Source organism: Sturnira hondurensis, unplaced genomic scaffold, assembly GCF_014824575.4.
Source record: "Sturnira hondurensis isolate 20B ecotype Veracruz unplaced genomic scaffold, ASM1482457v3 Scaffold0002597, whole genome shotgun sequence".
Classification (NCBI taxonomy): domain Eukaryota; kingdom Metazoa; phylum Chordata; class Mammalia; order Chiroptera; family Phyllostomidae; genus Sturnira; species Sturnira hondurensis.
In genome coordinates, this window is record NW_028075228.1 from 875,517 (window position 1) to 888,783 (window position 13,267).

At 45.4% G+C, this 13,267-nt stretch overlaps 1 protein-coding gene across 6 annotated transcripts in view; it reads left to right on the forward strand.

The window, feature by feature from the left end:
* Window positions 1-13,267, forward strand: part of ANKRD11 (ankyrin repeat domain 11) — a 245,473-nt gene that overhangs the window by 187,791 nt on the left and 44,415 nt on the right. For 5 of the 6 annotated variants that reach the window (XM_037040150.1, XM_037040152.1, XM_037040153.1 and 2 more), the window contains one exon: window positions 8,845-8,989. In XM_037040150.1, the coding sequence (XP_036896045.1) occupies window positions 8,903-8,989 (87 nt within the window). In that variant the 5' untranslated portion in view covers window positions 8,845-8,902. Of the gene's footprint in view, window positions 1-8,841; window positions 8,990-13,267 lie in introns of those variants that run through there. The other variant, XM_037040151.1, reaches the window with a different exon arrangement.

Genomic DNA, 13,267 nt, shown 5'->3' on the forward strand with positions numbered 1-13,267 from the left:
ACTTCTTGGGCTTGAGGGTTAATGAGGACTACAGTAAGCTTTTGTCATGTGCGTTATAGCTTTCAAATTAGTGTATTAAAACATTTGTTTTAAAGAGTATAACAAAAAATTTTAATGTTTAGTTTATTGAAAGTATTACATATAAATAAATTTACTGAAGAAATCAGTAATTTACTGATTTCTACTGAAGAACTTACTAAAGAAATCACAAAAATTTGCCCTGGCTGGTGTAGCTCAGTGAATTGAGCGTGGGCCTGTGAACCAAAGGATCGAGGTTCAATTCCCAGTCGGCACGTGCCTGGGTTTCAGGACAGTTCCCAGCAGGGGGCACACAAGAGGCATACATTGATATTTCTCTCCCTCTCTCCTTCCCTTCCACTCTAAAGATAAATAAATAAAATCTTTTAAAAAAAGATCACAAAAATTTAGTGGAAAGGTGGTATTATTTAAATAAAAGAGAGCTGGACACTGCTGTACTCTGACTAATGCACTCTGCTGTTTAAAGCCTGTCACAGACGAGTAGTAGGAAAGGGACACATTGGGAGCCTTCTTACGTGGTTGTGTATTCCACTTGACAGGAATTGTAGCACAGCCTGTTGATTCAGTGTTGCACTGCAGTCCCATTGGTGTGTTCTGTTCATGGACGGGTCTTTTGTGTGGTTTGTAATGTCCCATTTGGCCATTTGGAAACTATTGGTTAATTGAATTTATGCATATCTTCCAAATGTTGTCAAGTTTTATCACTTATATCATCACTGATCTCATTAAAATGTCTTTAAGCATTGGGATGCTCTCAAGCTAATGGAGGTGGATACAAGTTTTCCAAGATTCAGATTTTACCTGAAAGTTTAAATTTCGTTATTGGCCACAACCAACTACTATTAATTTTCCTTGAAAGAGTAGGCTCAGCTTGTTCATTTTTGATAAAGTAACTGCCAGATACCCAGTTCTTAATAAGAATAGTTTATCTGAGTCAAGCAAAATTTGTGTTCCATGAAAATATAGCCAGTTCAGCTAATAACTCACATTTTTGTGGAAGCTTTTCTTCAGATAAGTGTTATGCTTTGATATGCAGAAGTGCTTCAGACACACTTCACATCTTGTCACAATCTTGGAAGGACAAGGACTCAAGGTTTGCAGTTTAAGGAAATTTATAATTCTTGCTGCTCTATCAAGGAGAGTCATAGGTGACACTGGCTTAATTTATGGTGGTCGTGTGACAGTGAGCACAGGGACTGAGAGGAATTTGCCTTCTTTGGGAGCATGGCAGTGTACACCTTGGTACAGGCAAGTAGCTGGCTCTCGGCATTATTATGAAAACAATTTAGGCTTACAGACCCTCCGAAAGGGCCCACAAACAACACTAAGAACTGCTACACTAGAGGGGGTGCTGGATAGGAAATGTCTCAGTGCTGTGGGCTGTCTGGTCTGCTTACCCTGCCTACCCTTACAGAGTGTCGGCAGCTGAAAGCCAGGGCTGCAATCTGGGCATGGCCAAGGTCCAATAAAACTTTATTTAGGGACACAGAAATTCTGATTCGTGCAATTTCTATGCATCACAAAATAGTAGTCTTGAGTTTCTTATGGATACCACCTCCTCACCATCCCCCACAGCCCAAAGGATTTAAAATACAAAAACCATTCTTAGAGCCAATGGAGACAACTGGCTTTGGCCTGAGGCTGTAGTCTCCTAACCCCTTCAGGAGGGCTACAGAGAAGATTAACTTTATTTTTTTGCATGTGTTTTGATAATGCCTTTAATTTGCTCTTATGCTCATTGAAGTATGGCTGAATTAAGTATTTCAGTGTGAAAATAATTTTCTCAGGTCTGGGGCTCTGTTGTCATCTGGCATTCATAAGTTGATCAGAATTCTGTATGCTGAATTTTGGATCAATCCAAATCTCCCTTCCTTACGGAGGACATTGGGGCTGCTGATTTCTGGAGGCCAGGCAAGGTTATGGCTCAGTTCATTCCTTCTGTGTGCCCTCAGAGTCTTTCTGTTTAAAGAGGCATGCCTTGGCTGTTCACTAATTTCTTTGGTTAGGTCTTTGGCTTTCTAAGATGGTAGGTTTTGGGATTCTCTAGAATTTAACGTTTTACCTTATTTTTAAATTTTCTGAACTCTTATTCTCCTTGAATTCTCTACTGATATCAAAATTGCTTCTAATCTTTTGTTTCTCCTATTTCATTATTTCTTTAACCCTTACCTGAGGAGGAGGGGAGAGAAAGAAAAAGAATTATTGATTGGTTGCCTCCTATATGCACCACAACTGGGGATTGAATCCTCAACCTAGGAATGTGCCATGACTGAGAATTGAACCTGCAGCCTTTTGGTGCATAGGATGATGTTCCACCTACCCGAGCCATTCAGTCAGAGCTCCTTTGCTTCTCTTTTGTAGCCCTTTGTTTTATTTCCTGTCTGTATCTTCTGCCATGTAAATAGGGGTTCCCTGCGTTCTCTGCACTCCTCCTGGTGTGTGTTCACGCTGGTCTTCCTCTCAGGCTACCTGTCTTCTTCTTGTGGTTGCAGCTCAGCTGGGCAAGGTACCCTGAAACCTGGTGGGTCTTCCTTGACCACTATGTATATGTGTAGCCTGAAAAGGTGACCAGGACTGTTGATCCTGTGTCCTGTTCCACTGTGCTCTTCTCGCTGGCAGAGCTGCTCCAGCTGGCTGGGCCCACAAGGCCCCTAGTGCCTTTGGGAACTTTCACAGGATTTTCCCACTCAGGTTCCAGTTCTGATCTATTTTACATGAGGCCAGTAAAAATGCATTCTGATTCACTGTAGTTTCTTTCTATTAGCTTGATACTTAAGGCTGGATCAGGCTAAAATTCCTAGGATTTTTGCTAAGCTGCAGGCATTGAAGTAGTGCCTGTCACCTTCCTGCATTAGATTTTGTCTTGGAGGAGCCTCTTTACATATGTTGTGTCTCCTGCCCACATAGAGCATTGTGATGTGTGTAAAGAAGAGGAGAGACAGTGTGATATTTGGGATGCCACCTTAGACAAAGGCCTTGAGTGTATTTATTGTGGTACGGATGGGAGCTGGGTCTGCTAGCAGTTCTCACACTCGAAGGTTGTTCAGAGTACCTTTGGGAAGAAACACACCTTGTCATCCTTGTCCAGAGGCTTCCTATCACATTTGTTCTGTCAGCCCTTTGACTGATTGTCTCTCCAAGCTCCAAGATGCAGGATCCTGTGGCAGATAAGGAGATTTTTGCCAGGTGGGTATCATGTGCAGTTTCTGTGAGCTGTAGGCCACCTAGGAGTGTGCATAAGTACAGGGCTGGGTGGCCTTTCCCTCCCTATGTGACCAGAGGTCAGAGGCCTGGCTTCAGACAGTTGTTGGTTCTCTCCACGCTAAATGGGTTTTTGTTTGGGCTCTGACACAGGGCTGCCAGGTAATTGGCAAATTTCTTGATCCAACAAGAGAAGCACCATACCTTGTTTCAGGGAGTGTGACTCAGGGAATGTGACAGTCTCTTTAGAAAACTCACTTTACTCCATACTCTCTTGAGTGCTTTCCTGAATGGTCTTCGTGCCACTGACAGCCTGTGAAGCTGGAACAGCTGCCATTTTGGAGGTGCAGAAACAGGGCCTGCATCCAACAACTTATTCCTGCACAGGAGCTGGTCAGTGGCCAAAGCAGGGCTCAGGCCAGCTGTGTTGTCTTTAGCCACCTTTGTACTGTGTTGCAGACATTTCCCAGGTGCTCAGTGTCAAGTCTGTGTGTATCCCAGTGTGCTGTGGAGTGTTTTGTTTTGATGTGGATTACACTCTATCTGAGTTTACAATAGACTTCTTCTGATACTGGAAACAAGGAGATTCAAGTTGCACTTACAGTGTTTTCTGTGCAGGGACAGCCAGGTCACCTCCAGGAAGATGATGATCTTCCAGGGTGGGGCTTATTGGTCACCCATTGGGTTGTGGTCAGCTGTGGAGTACGTTGATCAAAAAGCCCCAGGGCCTGGGTTCAGGCAGCCTCTGAACTTGTGTATAAGGGAGGATTGCCAGCCATGCAAATTGTTCCCACGGTGAACAACTGTCAGGTGGTCCCAACCTCTTCCTGAGTTTAGTATGAATGCCCAGCTCTGAGCGGGGGAGGTCCAGGCTTCACAGCAGTGCTCTAGAGCCTGGCTTCTGACATGCTGATGAAAGTTGCTGGTGGTCCTGCTTTGTCTGTATGATTCCCTTGGCTAGCATGGCCATATCTGCAGCCAAGGGAAAGGCTGACTAGGTAGAAGGGCACAAACTAGTGTGGAACCTCTGGGATCGCCAGGATGACCAAGCATTTGAGCTTTTATTTTCATCTGTTGCATTGGCCACATTGTCCATTATGTTTTTTCCATACAGTGGCTCTAGTAGTGCTTAGTTGTCTAACTTCATTCAAAGCAATTTTATTAAATTGTATTGTGATAGCTGTCATATCACCATGCATTTTTTAAAAAATCAAAATTGGTGAATTTTTGTGCAGCCATTTTATTAATGAAGATGGAAGAAGATACACAACAGTTTCAGCATATTATGCTTTATTATTTCAGGAAAACCAAAAACACAACTGAAATGCAAAAAAAGATTTGCGCAATGTATGGAGAAGGTACTGTGACTGATTGAATGTGTCAAAAGTGGTTGGTGAAATCTCTTGGTACCATTGACATTTTGGCCGAATAATTCTTTGCTGTGGGGCAGTCTTATGCATTACAAGATGTTTCACTGGCCTCTACCCACTAGAAGCCAGTAGTGGGAGATGGACAACATACTCAGAATATCCAAATCAATATAGTTATTGATTAAAATGAAAAAATGTATTTTTATTTTATGGGAAAAAACGTAACAGACTTTTTGGTCAACCCAATAATTTGTCATGAGGAGGTAACAAAATTAGTGTTAGCCAGGGAACTCAACAAGTGGGTCATGTGAAGAATGGGATGGATCAGCTCATGCATCCTGGCAAAGCTGACCTCTGTCTCTTTGTCATGAACAGCTTTCTTGAACTCTCTGTTCCAATGACTGCTCCTAAAGAGATGAGTCTAGTGTGCTGGGATGCACACCAGGTCCTGGTTTTCCTAATTAGTACTGAATATTGAGGCATTTTGTAACAAGCATCATACCCAAACACGAGGATCCTGAAGTGCCTAGGTGATCTTGGCTGTATCATAAAGGTGGGCTTGAGAAACATATGTCACGGAAAAGAAAACAATATTCGGGATAACATTCCTGCCCCACCTGTGGGGTCTGCAATATTTGTGGGAGAGGTGAGGTGGAGCCTTTGAAGATAGTGGCCTTTGAGATGTGAGTAAGGCCCATGGGCCAGCACAGGCTATATAGCATGCTTGGCCAGCTGCCAGCATGTAATGTCCCTCAGGCTGTCCTGGTGAGGTTTGAACCTGCCTTCACTCTATGATAGGTCACACAGAATTAGCTGGTTGGTTGTTCACAAATGAAAATACTAGTAGCTGCCTGTAGCAGAGGATCGTGTGTCAAAGTTTAGATCAGAGGAATTGGACCTAAAGACTTGGGCATCCTGAGGTTTCAGTGTTTTAATTTTAACACTAATAACGACAGCCTACATTAGTGGACCACTTCATGGTTACTCGGTACCCAGGAACTGGGTACACCTTTGAGGGCCACCACTTTGTAGGCTTAACCTGTACTTTGAGATGTCATCTCTGTCACAGGTCTTGGGCCATCGTGAGCAGAGCTCTTTCCCAGTGTATATTGGCGTCATATCAGAACTCAAACTAGCTATAATGCCTGCTTATAAAACACTTCACTCTCTGATTTCTGAGGGTGCTTTGAAAATGGAAGAAATTCTGAATGAGTAAGCTCAGAACTCCTAATCACCCTTCCCCTGGTTCTGCAGCTTCTGTGGTGGTTTTTAAAGATAATTGAGCTTTGGAGCTTGGGGGCTGTTATTCTGAAAACACTGTATTCTCTTCATGCTGTCCTGTAGCTATTGTGCCTTTCCCCGGACAGGAAGGTGGCAGTGGGAAAAGGAGGCAGGTTTTCTTCTCAGGTCAGTTCAGGGGCCTCAAAACCCCACTTTCAATATGGAGACCACCAGCAGAGTCAGCTGAGGGACACTGAGTGAGATCAGTTGTTTGAAGAATGAAGTGGTTCTCCATGCGCTCTCCTGGTCAGGATGCTGTGAAGTGAGCAGTGAGATCCAAGTCCAGGAACTGGGGGTCTGCATTGCAGCCACACCTAAGCTGTTCCAGGTGTTTTCCTCACATACCCCACAGACTCGTGTGTTCACACCCAGGAGCTGGTGGGTTGAATATCCCACGATTACGTTGCTCAGTTTTTCCATCATGAGAGCAGGCAGTCAGGATATATATTTTTTAAAATTTTACTTCAGGATTATCTTTAAATTTGTACTGAAATGTTGCTGATGGGTTTGCAGGCAGGAGTAAGTTTTCATAGCTGTCCCTGAGTCAAGCTCTACGATGCCATTCCTCTAGGCTGAGATGTTCCAGTTCTGTAGTGGGAAATTGGAGGAGAATTTAAGGTTTTATTTATTTATTTTTAGAGAGCAGGGAAGGGAGGGAGAAAGAGAGGGAGAGAAACATCAATTGGCTGCCTCCTACACGCTCCCAGCCAGGGACTTCGCCTGTTGGTGCCCTGACTGGGAATTAGTGACCTTTCCATTTGTGGGGCAATGCCCAACCCACTGAGCCCCACCAGTCAGGGTGAGAATTTAGAATTCAGTTTCAAGTAGAGATGGAAAATGTCATTTCTGGCCTTAGCCATAAGAGCATGTGGATGGAAATGCCCTGTTCATCTGCATTATGTGTCAGGGAAGGAAGTGAATAAAATTGGCCAGCTATGTCCCTCTTACCAAAATAAACTTAGATGTGTTCTTAGGTCAGTTAAGCAGCAAGAGGATACTTTGTAAACTTTTATCAGTTAATATAAAAAAAATAAGACAGGATCTCTAGAAAATACAATGAAGAGCAGATTGATCTTCAGCACTTCAGGAGCAGCAAAAGTGGGGAACTGTCACTTTCAGAATGCTTTTGAACATGTGTTTCAAAAGCTACACTTCATACTTAAAGAGGCTGTTTAATTTCAGCTGAATTAATTATAAAAATTACTCACCTTTTCCAAAATGTAAAAGCACAAAGGCATGTGACTATGGGAAAAGGAGGTGAAACAGTGCATGTAATTTGGTTTCTATAAAGTGTTTTCTAACTGAAGCAATGAAAATAACGCACAAAAAAAAGAAGGCAGTGGCTTTTAGAAGATACACTTTTCTCTGTTCCTCCTACTATGTGCAGCTAAAACTCCAGGTGTGAAGTGTGTAACAAGTGTAGGAGGACTGGGGAGTAGAGAGAGAGGCAGCCTGTATCGTAGGAACGTCTGTGTCAGGCGTGTCTGGTCAGGTCAGTGTGGCCACAGGCAGAGATGTGATAGCATTTTGGTTCTTCACATAGGTCCCAGAGAGGTGCTGTGTGCCACACAGATCCACCAGGGAAAGCACCACAGTGGTCAGGAGCAAGAGGGACCACATTCTTGGCCAAAGAATGTTTTGTTAGGGTTTCTGCAGGAAGGCAAGGCACAGCAGGGTGAGCAGTTTAGGATTGGCTAATTTGAATAATTCTGCAAACTGGGTTATAGGGTGGTGTGTATTTCCTGGTGGCTGGGACGATTTATGTTAGGGGAAACAATTCACTTGTGTATGAGCTAGCTTCTGGTTGATAGTTTGTTTTTTTTTTAAGATTTTATTTATTTATCTTTAGAGAGGAAGGGAAGGAGAGAAATATCAATGTATGGTTGCCTCTTGTGAGTCCCCTGCTGGGAACTGGCCTGCAACCCAGACATGTGCCCTGACTGGGAATCAAACCACAATCATGTGGTTCCCAGGCCCGTGCTCAATCCACTGAGCTATACCAGCCAGGGCCGGTTGATAGTTTTGTGTGTGAAAGGCATGTCCACTTCAGGAACCCTTTGCTATCCCTGAGAAAGGGCTAGGTCTGGGAGAGGTACTCTCTCAGAGAGGTTCCTCTCTCAGGTAGCAAACCTGTTAAGGTGTCAACACATGAGAAAATAAAAATAGGATGAATACAGCATGTGTCCTGGGATTTCCTGGGAAATGCTGGGGCTACGGCATCTGGCTTAATTAGGTGGGAGGAATCTGGCATCAAAGTTGTCTGGACATTCTCTGAAACTCCTTCAGGGGCATCACTTTACTGCCTTCTGAACATTTTATTCAGGACAAGTTGGTAAACTGGGTGTGCCTGGTGCTTTCTGAAAATAATAATGATTCTTATCTAACCTTCTGTCTAGGGACAGTGTGGGAATTGAGCTACTTTTCTAGGTGACTGGTGTTCAGGCCATGGCCCAGAGGGTGGCAGACAAGATCTGTAGGACCTGAGGGGCAAGCATTACACTTTGGGTGTGACCATGCCCATGTGCAAAGGAGTGGCAGGGTGGGGTGGGGGACAAAGAGCATGTGTGGTGCCCAACCATGAAGAGCAGGGCCAGAGCTGCTGGAACCCCGCATGCAATCAGAGAGAGGTTCAGGTACCGGCCACCACCGCCTGGAAGCATGGTCATCACCTTTGCAGGTTGATCCTTTCTGTAGCTGAGGAATGCCTGTTTGCCCCCACTGTGTTCTCCATAATGTAGTGTAGAGGTTATTCCTGCTGGTGTTGACCACCTGGGTGTATCCTAAGGTGTATCCCAGGTGTTATTCCTGGGTGTATCCTAAGTGGCCTCTTCCTGGGCGCTGGTCAGAAGAGCTGGTTATATTCTTTTGGTTCATTCTGTCACATGAGTTTGAGATTGTGTCAGTTTTGGTTGAGTTCAACAAATTTTAACCCCCTTCCTCTCTTTTGAAGCAGACTGTTGATGATGAAGCGATGGCTGTATGAATGAAGATCAAGTGAGGGGAGAAGAACGATGCCCAAGGGTGGGTGTTCTAAAACACCACAGCAAGAAGAATTTTCTCTCAGCAACGACATGGTGGAGAAACAAACAGGGAAAAAGGTAACACTTGGCTCAGCTATTCTCCTCTTCTTTTTTTTTTCCCTCTTCTTCCTCCTCACTTCCTATCCTTCCCGCTCTTCCTCCTTGTCTTTCTCTCATCCTTACTCTTCTCCTCTTTACCCTCCTCCCTTCTCCTCATCCTTGCTCAACTCTCCTCTTCACGGTCACCTATCCTCAGCATATTCACTGTCTAAACAGGTGTAAAGGCTGAGAATGTCTCCTTGCCCGCAACAGAGTTTTGTGTTTTCTTGGCCATTGGCCTCCCTTGGTAGCCAGCAGTGGAGAAAAAAGCACTGTCAGATGGGTGGGTATGGAGAGCAGTGATCTTGCCAAAGAGGTCTTGCTTTGTTTCAAGGATGTATTTGTTATTTGGGGACCAAAGTTAGCATTTAAATAATAGGTTTATGTTTGAGGTAATCTTGATTTGACCCCACACTTCTGTCCCTCAGGACCACAGGATTCATGATTTCAGTTAAGACTAGATCTAGATCTGGCCCTGGCTGGTGTAGCTCAGTGGATTGAGCACGGGCCTGCGAACCAGAGGATCGCGGTTCGATTCCCAGTCAGGGCACATGCCTGGGTTGTAGTCCAGTTCCCTGCAGGCCAAACTCCCAGCAGGGGACGCACAAAAGGCAACCATACATTGATGTTTCTCTCCCTCTCTCCTTCCCCTCTAAAGATAAATAAATAAATAATTAAAAAAAAAAGACTAGATCTGACATTTAACCGTATTTGAGTTATCCTGACTGATAACTGCTGCTGGATAATTTAAATTCCAGTTTGGCTTGTTCTCAGTGTGAATAGGCACATGGGATGTAACTCTAAAATCCTTTTATCTTATTAAAATGCTTGTAACACTGGGCTCTGCAGTATGCACTTCTTGTTCTACAGTGTGGGGTGATACTGGGGTCTGGCACATACTTCCTGTCTTTCAGTGTAGAGTGACAGTAGGCTCTGAGGAGTGCATTTCTGACCCGCAGTTGGGGGGAGACCCTGGACTCGGGTGCACGCTTCCTGTCCTGCACTGTAAGCCTGCCCAGTGAGCATAGACCTGAAATCAGACCGAAAAGTTCAAGCTCACACTTTGGCATGTGTCCCTTTATGACTATGAACAAGTCAACTACCTGCTCTGAGATGTGGTTTCTTAATTTCTACAGTAGGAACAGGAGCACCTTGTGCAGTTGTACTGAGGTGGGATAACAGTGCTTGCCTGCTCATGGGGTGACACCACCCTGTCATCACCATTCTTTAATCCTGATGTTTCTTGGCTTCTTTCCCAGTCTCTCTAGATGTCCATGTGGCTGGCCATCTATACTAACCAATCTGACTATCAGCCCCAGGCCTCAGTGCTCAGGGGTTGCCTCTCGCAGTCCCATTACTAGCCCTTGAAGCTGCTTCTCACTGCTTTCCCACCAGGCCCCTTCTGTCCTAACACTTGGGAATGAACAGAAGTTCTGGGACTGCTTGCCCACTCTCTCCCAGAGCTTCCTGCTTCTATATTAGTTCATACCTACAACTCTGATGATGCCCTGGGTTCAGTGCAGTGTGAGGTTAGCATGTTTTCCACATGAAAAGATTAGCAAGGTTTAGTGTGAAGTAGTTTATGAACATAGACATGCTTAGATGATGGTCAGGATGAATAGGCAGGCCTCTGAGACCCTGATGTCTAGGCATTTGTGTCCACGCATTTTATCCCACTTGCTCTGTCCCCCATTGCCTCTTGCTGTGTGTAAGAATAGGTGGGAGGTGCAGCATGGAGCCGCAGGCAGGCTGAGGCTTGAGCGTGGTCTGAGCACACATGGGAGGTGCCTGTATCTATGAGACCTGTAGACAGTCTGGGTTCAGCTTGGGATGGACAAATGCTGCTGTGCCATGAGGAGATGCAGCCAGTGGGGCAACATGCCCTGGGAAACACAGGAACACACATTATGGTGGCTAAGAGTCCCAATTGTTGGGCCACTTTCACATTGAATGGCCAAACCACTCTTGATAGTGTCATGGTTCCCAGGTTTCTGTATGGATTGCCCTTGCAAGAGGATTTCATAGCTGTGGGCACAGGATGAGGGAGAGGCCCACCTGTCCCTAGCTTTTGTGCTGAGGTCCATGTAGCCCCTCCTTCCTGATTTCTCTGCCTTCAGACTGGGTCCTCAGGACCCCCAAACTGCTGTCCCCCCCTGGCCCGAATCTACACAAGGTGGAATTGGGGCTGGGCCTGCCCAGAAGGGCTTCTTACTCAAGGCCAAATTGGAAAAGGCACCCACAGTCAGCCCCCGCCTTGGAAATGACTGTGAGTGGGCCTGGTGGGCACTTGATCCAGGGCCTGCTGCAGGCCTCCTGCTCACCTTCTAATACAGGGCTTGTTCTGGGCTGGTTTGCACTGTTTTTCTTTACTTGAGGGGAACAGAGACTCAAGTGGACTGAACTGGATCTGGTGTGGTTGGTGTGAGCAGTGTGTACACATTTGCTTCAGGGCATGTGTGGATTTGCTTTGCTTTGCTTTGCTCTGGGTGTTTTTTTTCCCCCTGGTACTACCCAAGATGAAGCCAGATGTTTTCCTCGTGGAGGCAGACAAATTCTAACACTGAAGATGCCATCTAATGGAGCTAGGCCCTCAGTGCTACAGGAGCTTTCTCAGCTTAAATGCCAATTAATAATAGAATGCCTGCGAAGATGTACCTAGTGGCAGGTGTGACCTGAAAGTGCCCTTCAGTTTATGGTCTAAGGATCTTGGGATGGCAGAACTCAGAGCCACAGAGCCACCATTTCTGCTGTTAACATGTGGCTGAACTTGTTATGCTCTATTTTTTCTCATAAACTCCTCTTTTCTTTAGATACAGGCTCATGTTACCAAGAGCAACATATTTTTAGATTTTTTTCAAAAGAATCATGATACAAGTTACACATTTGTGAACAGTGAAGAAAGGGCCCACAACTCTGGGTGAGAGTCCTCATGCTGCATTTGGTGGTTTCCTGGTGTTCTTTTGGCACGAAGGCTTTGTGCATGCACTCTTTGGGGAGTGCGGGCAGCTGAATCGCAGACAGGCTTTTCCTCGGGCTCTTCAGGATCCTGCCCACAGCAGACCCCAGAATCCCTTAATTCCAAGCTGGAAGGAGCCTGAGAAGGAACCGGTTAACATGTTTGTGGTTGAGGGTATTCTGTGCAGAAAAGCCAAGGGCTACTGTGGTACCTGAGGCCACCCAGCAAAAAATGACACCCTGACCCCCAGGCTGGGGCCTTCTAACACCAACCCTTCCCTCCATCTCATACAGATCCTTCTCCCTGTGCTTGTCACACTCTGAGACTGCACAACAGCTCAGGGTTGCTCCAAGCTTACACGATAGTAAAGTTTTGTTTGTTTGTTTGTTCTGTGCTACATAAGTAGCTCTCAAACTGTACTCTTAAAACAGCACCATCGGCATCACCTGGGAACCTTTTAGGGGAGTGCACACGGAATCAGAAAGGCTGAGGGTGGATGCCTGCCCTCTGTTTTAACAAGTCTTTCAAGGATATGGTGAGTGCTCTGGTCTGAGAATTGTACGTGTACCATGCGTATCACAAGCTGTAACATCCAGGGTTTCCTTAACACTGTTCTTAGAGGAAACCCTGAAGGGTGATCTGTAGACATTATACCCGTCTTTTTCAAAGGCCAGTAGGCCCACCTCTTCCTTAGGGATGGGTTTTATCTTCAGGAGTGGCCTTGTCAGTACTGTGAGTGGGAGTGCTATGGCCCCGTGATTCAGCTCCTTTCATCTAAGAGGAGTAACTTCAAAAGTGACCTATTTGGAAGCTGAAGGCAGGGGTATGGTTGAAGTAGCCTTTGCCTGTAGCTGCTTCATACTGTGGTTGTTACGAGTTCTTGGACAAGGCCTGTTGTGAGCAAAGGAGCATCCTCAAAAGGAGCCAGCCACATACATTTGTGTTTCTCCATAATGCCAGGTTTATTAGGAAAGACCTCCCCTATAATCCTGTAGAGTCCTACACAGGTTACACACAGGTAGGGGTGGGGGCTTACATGATAGAAGCAAGCAGAACAAAGCTTTTGGAGCAAAGTCCTGGTCACTGGAAGACACTGCAGATGGAGAGGCGGGCATTGGTCTCAAGTCAGGTGGCTGCAATGGCAGCACATGTCGGTTGGAATGGGAGTCCAGTAGGGCTCTAAATCTGGTGTGTGGTACAACCAAGCTCGAGCACTGAATAGTGGGAGCTCTGAGTTGGTTCTGTTTTTTTTTGGGGGGGAGGGGTCTTTTTTAAAATTTATTGATCAATTTTAGAGAGAG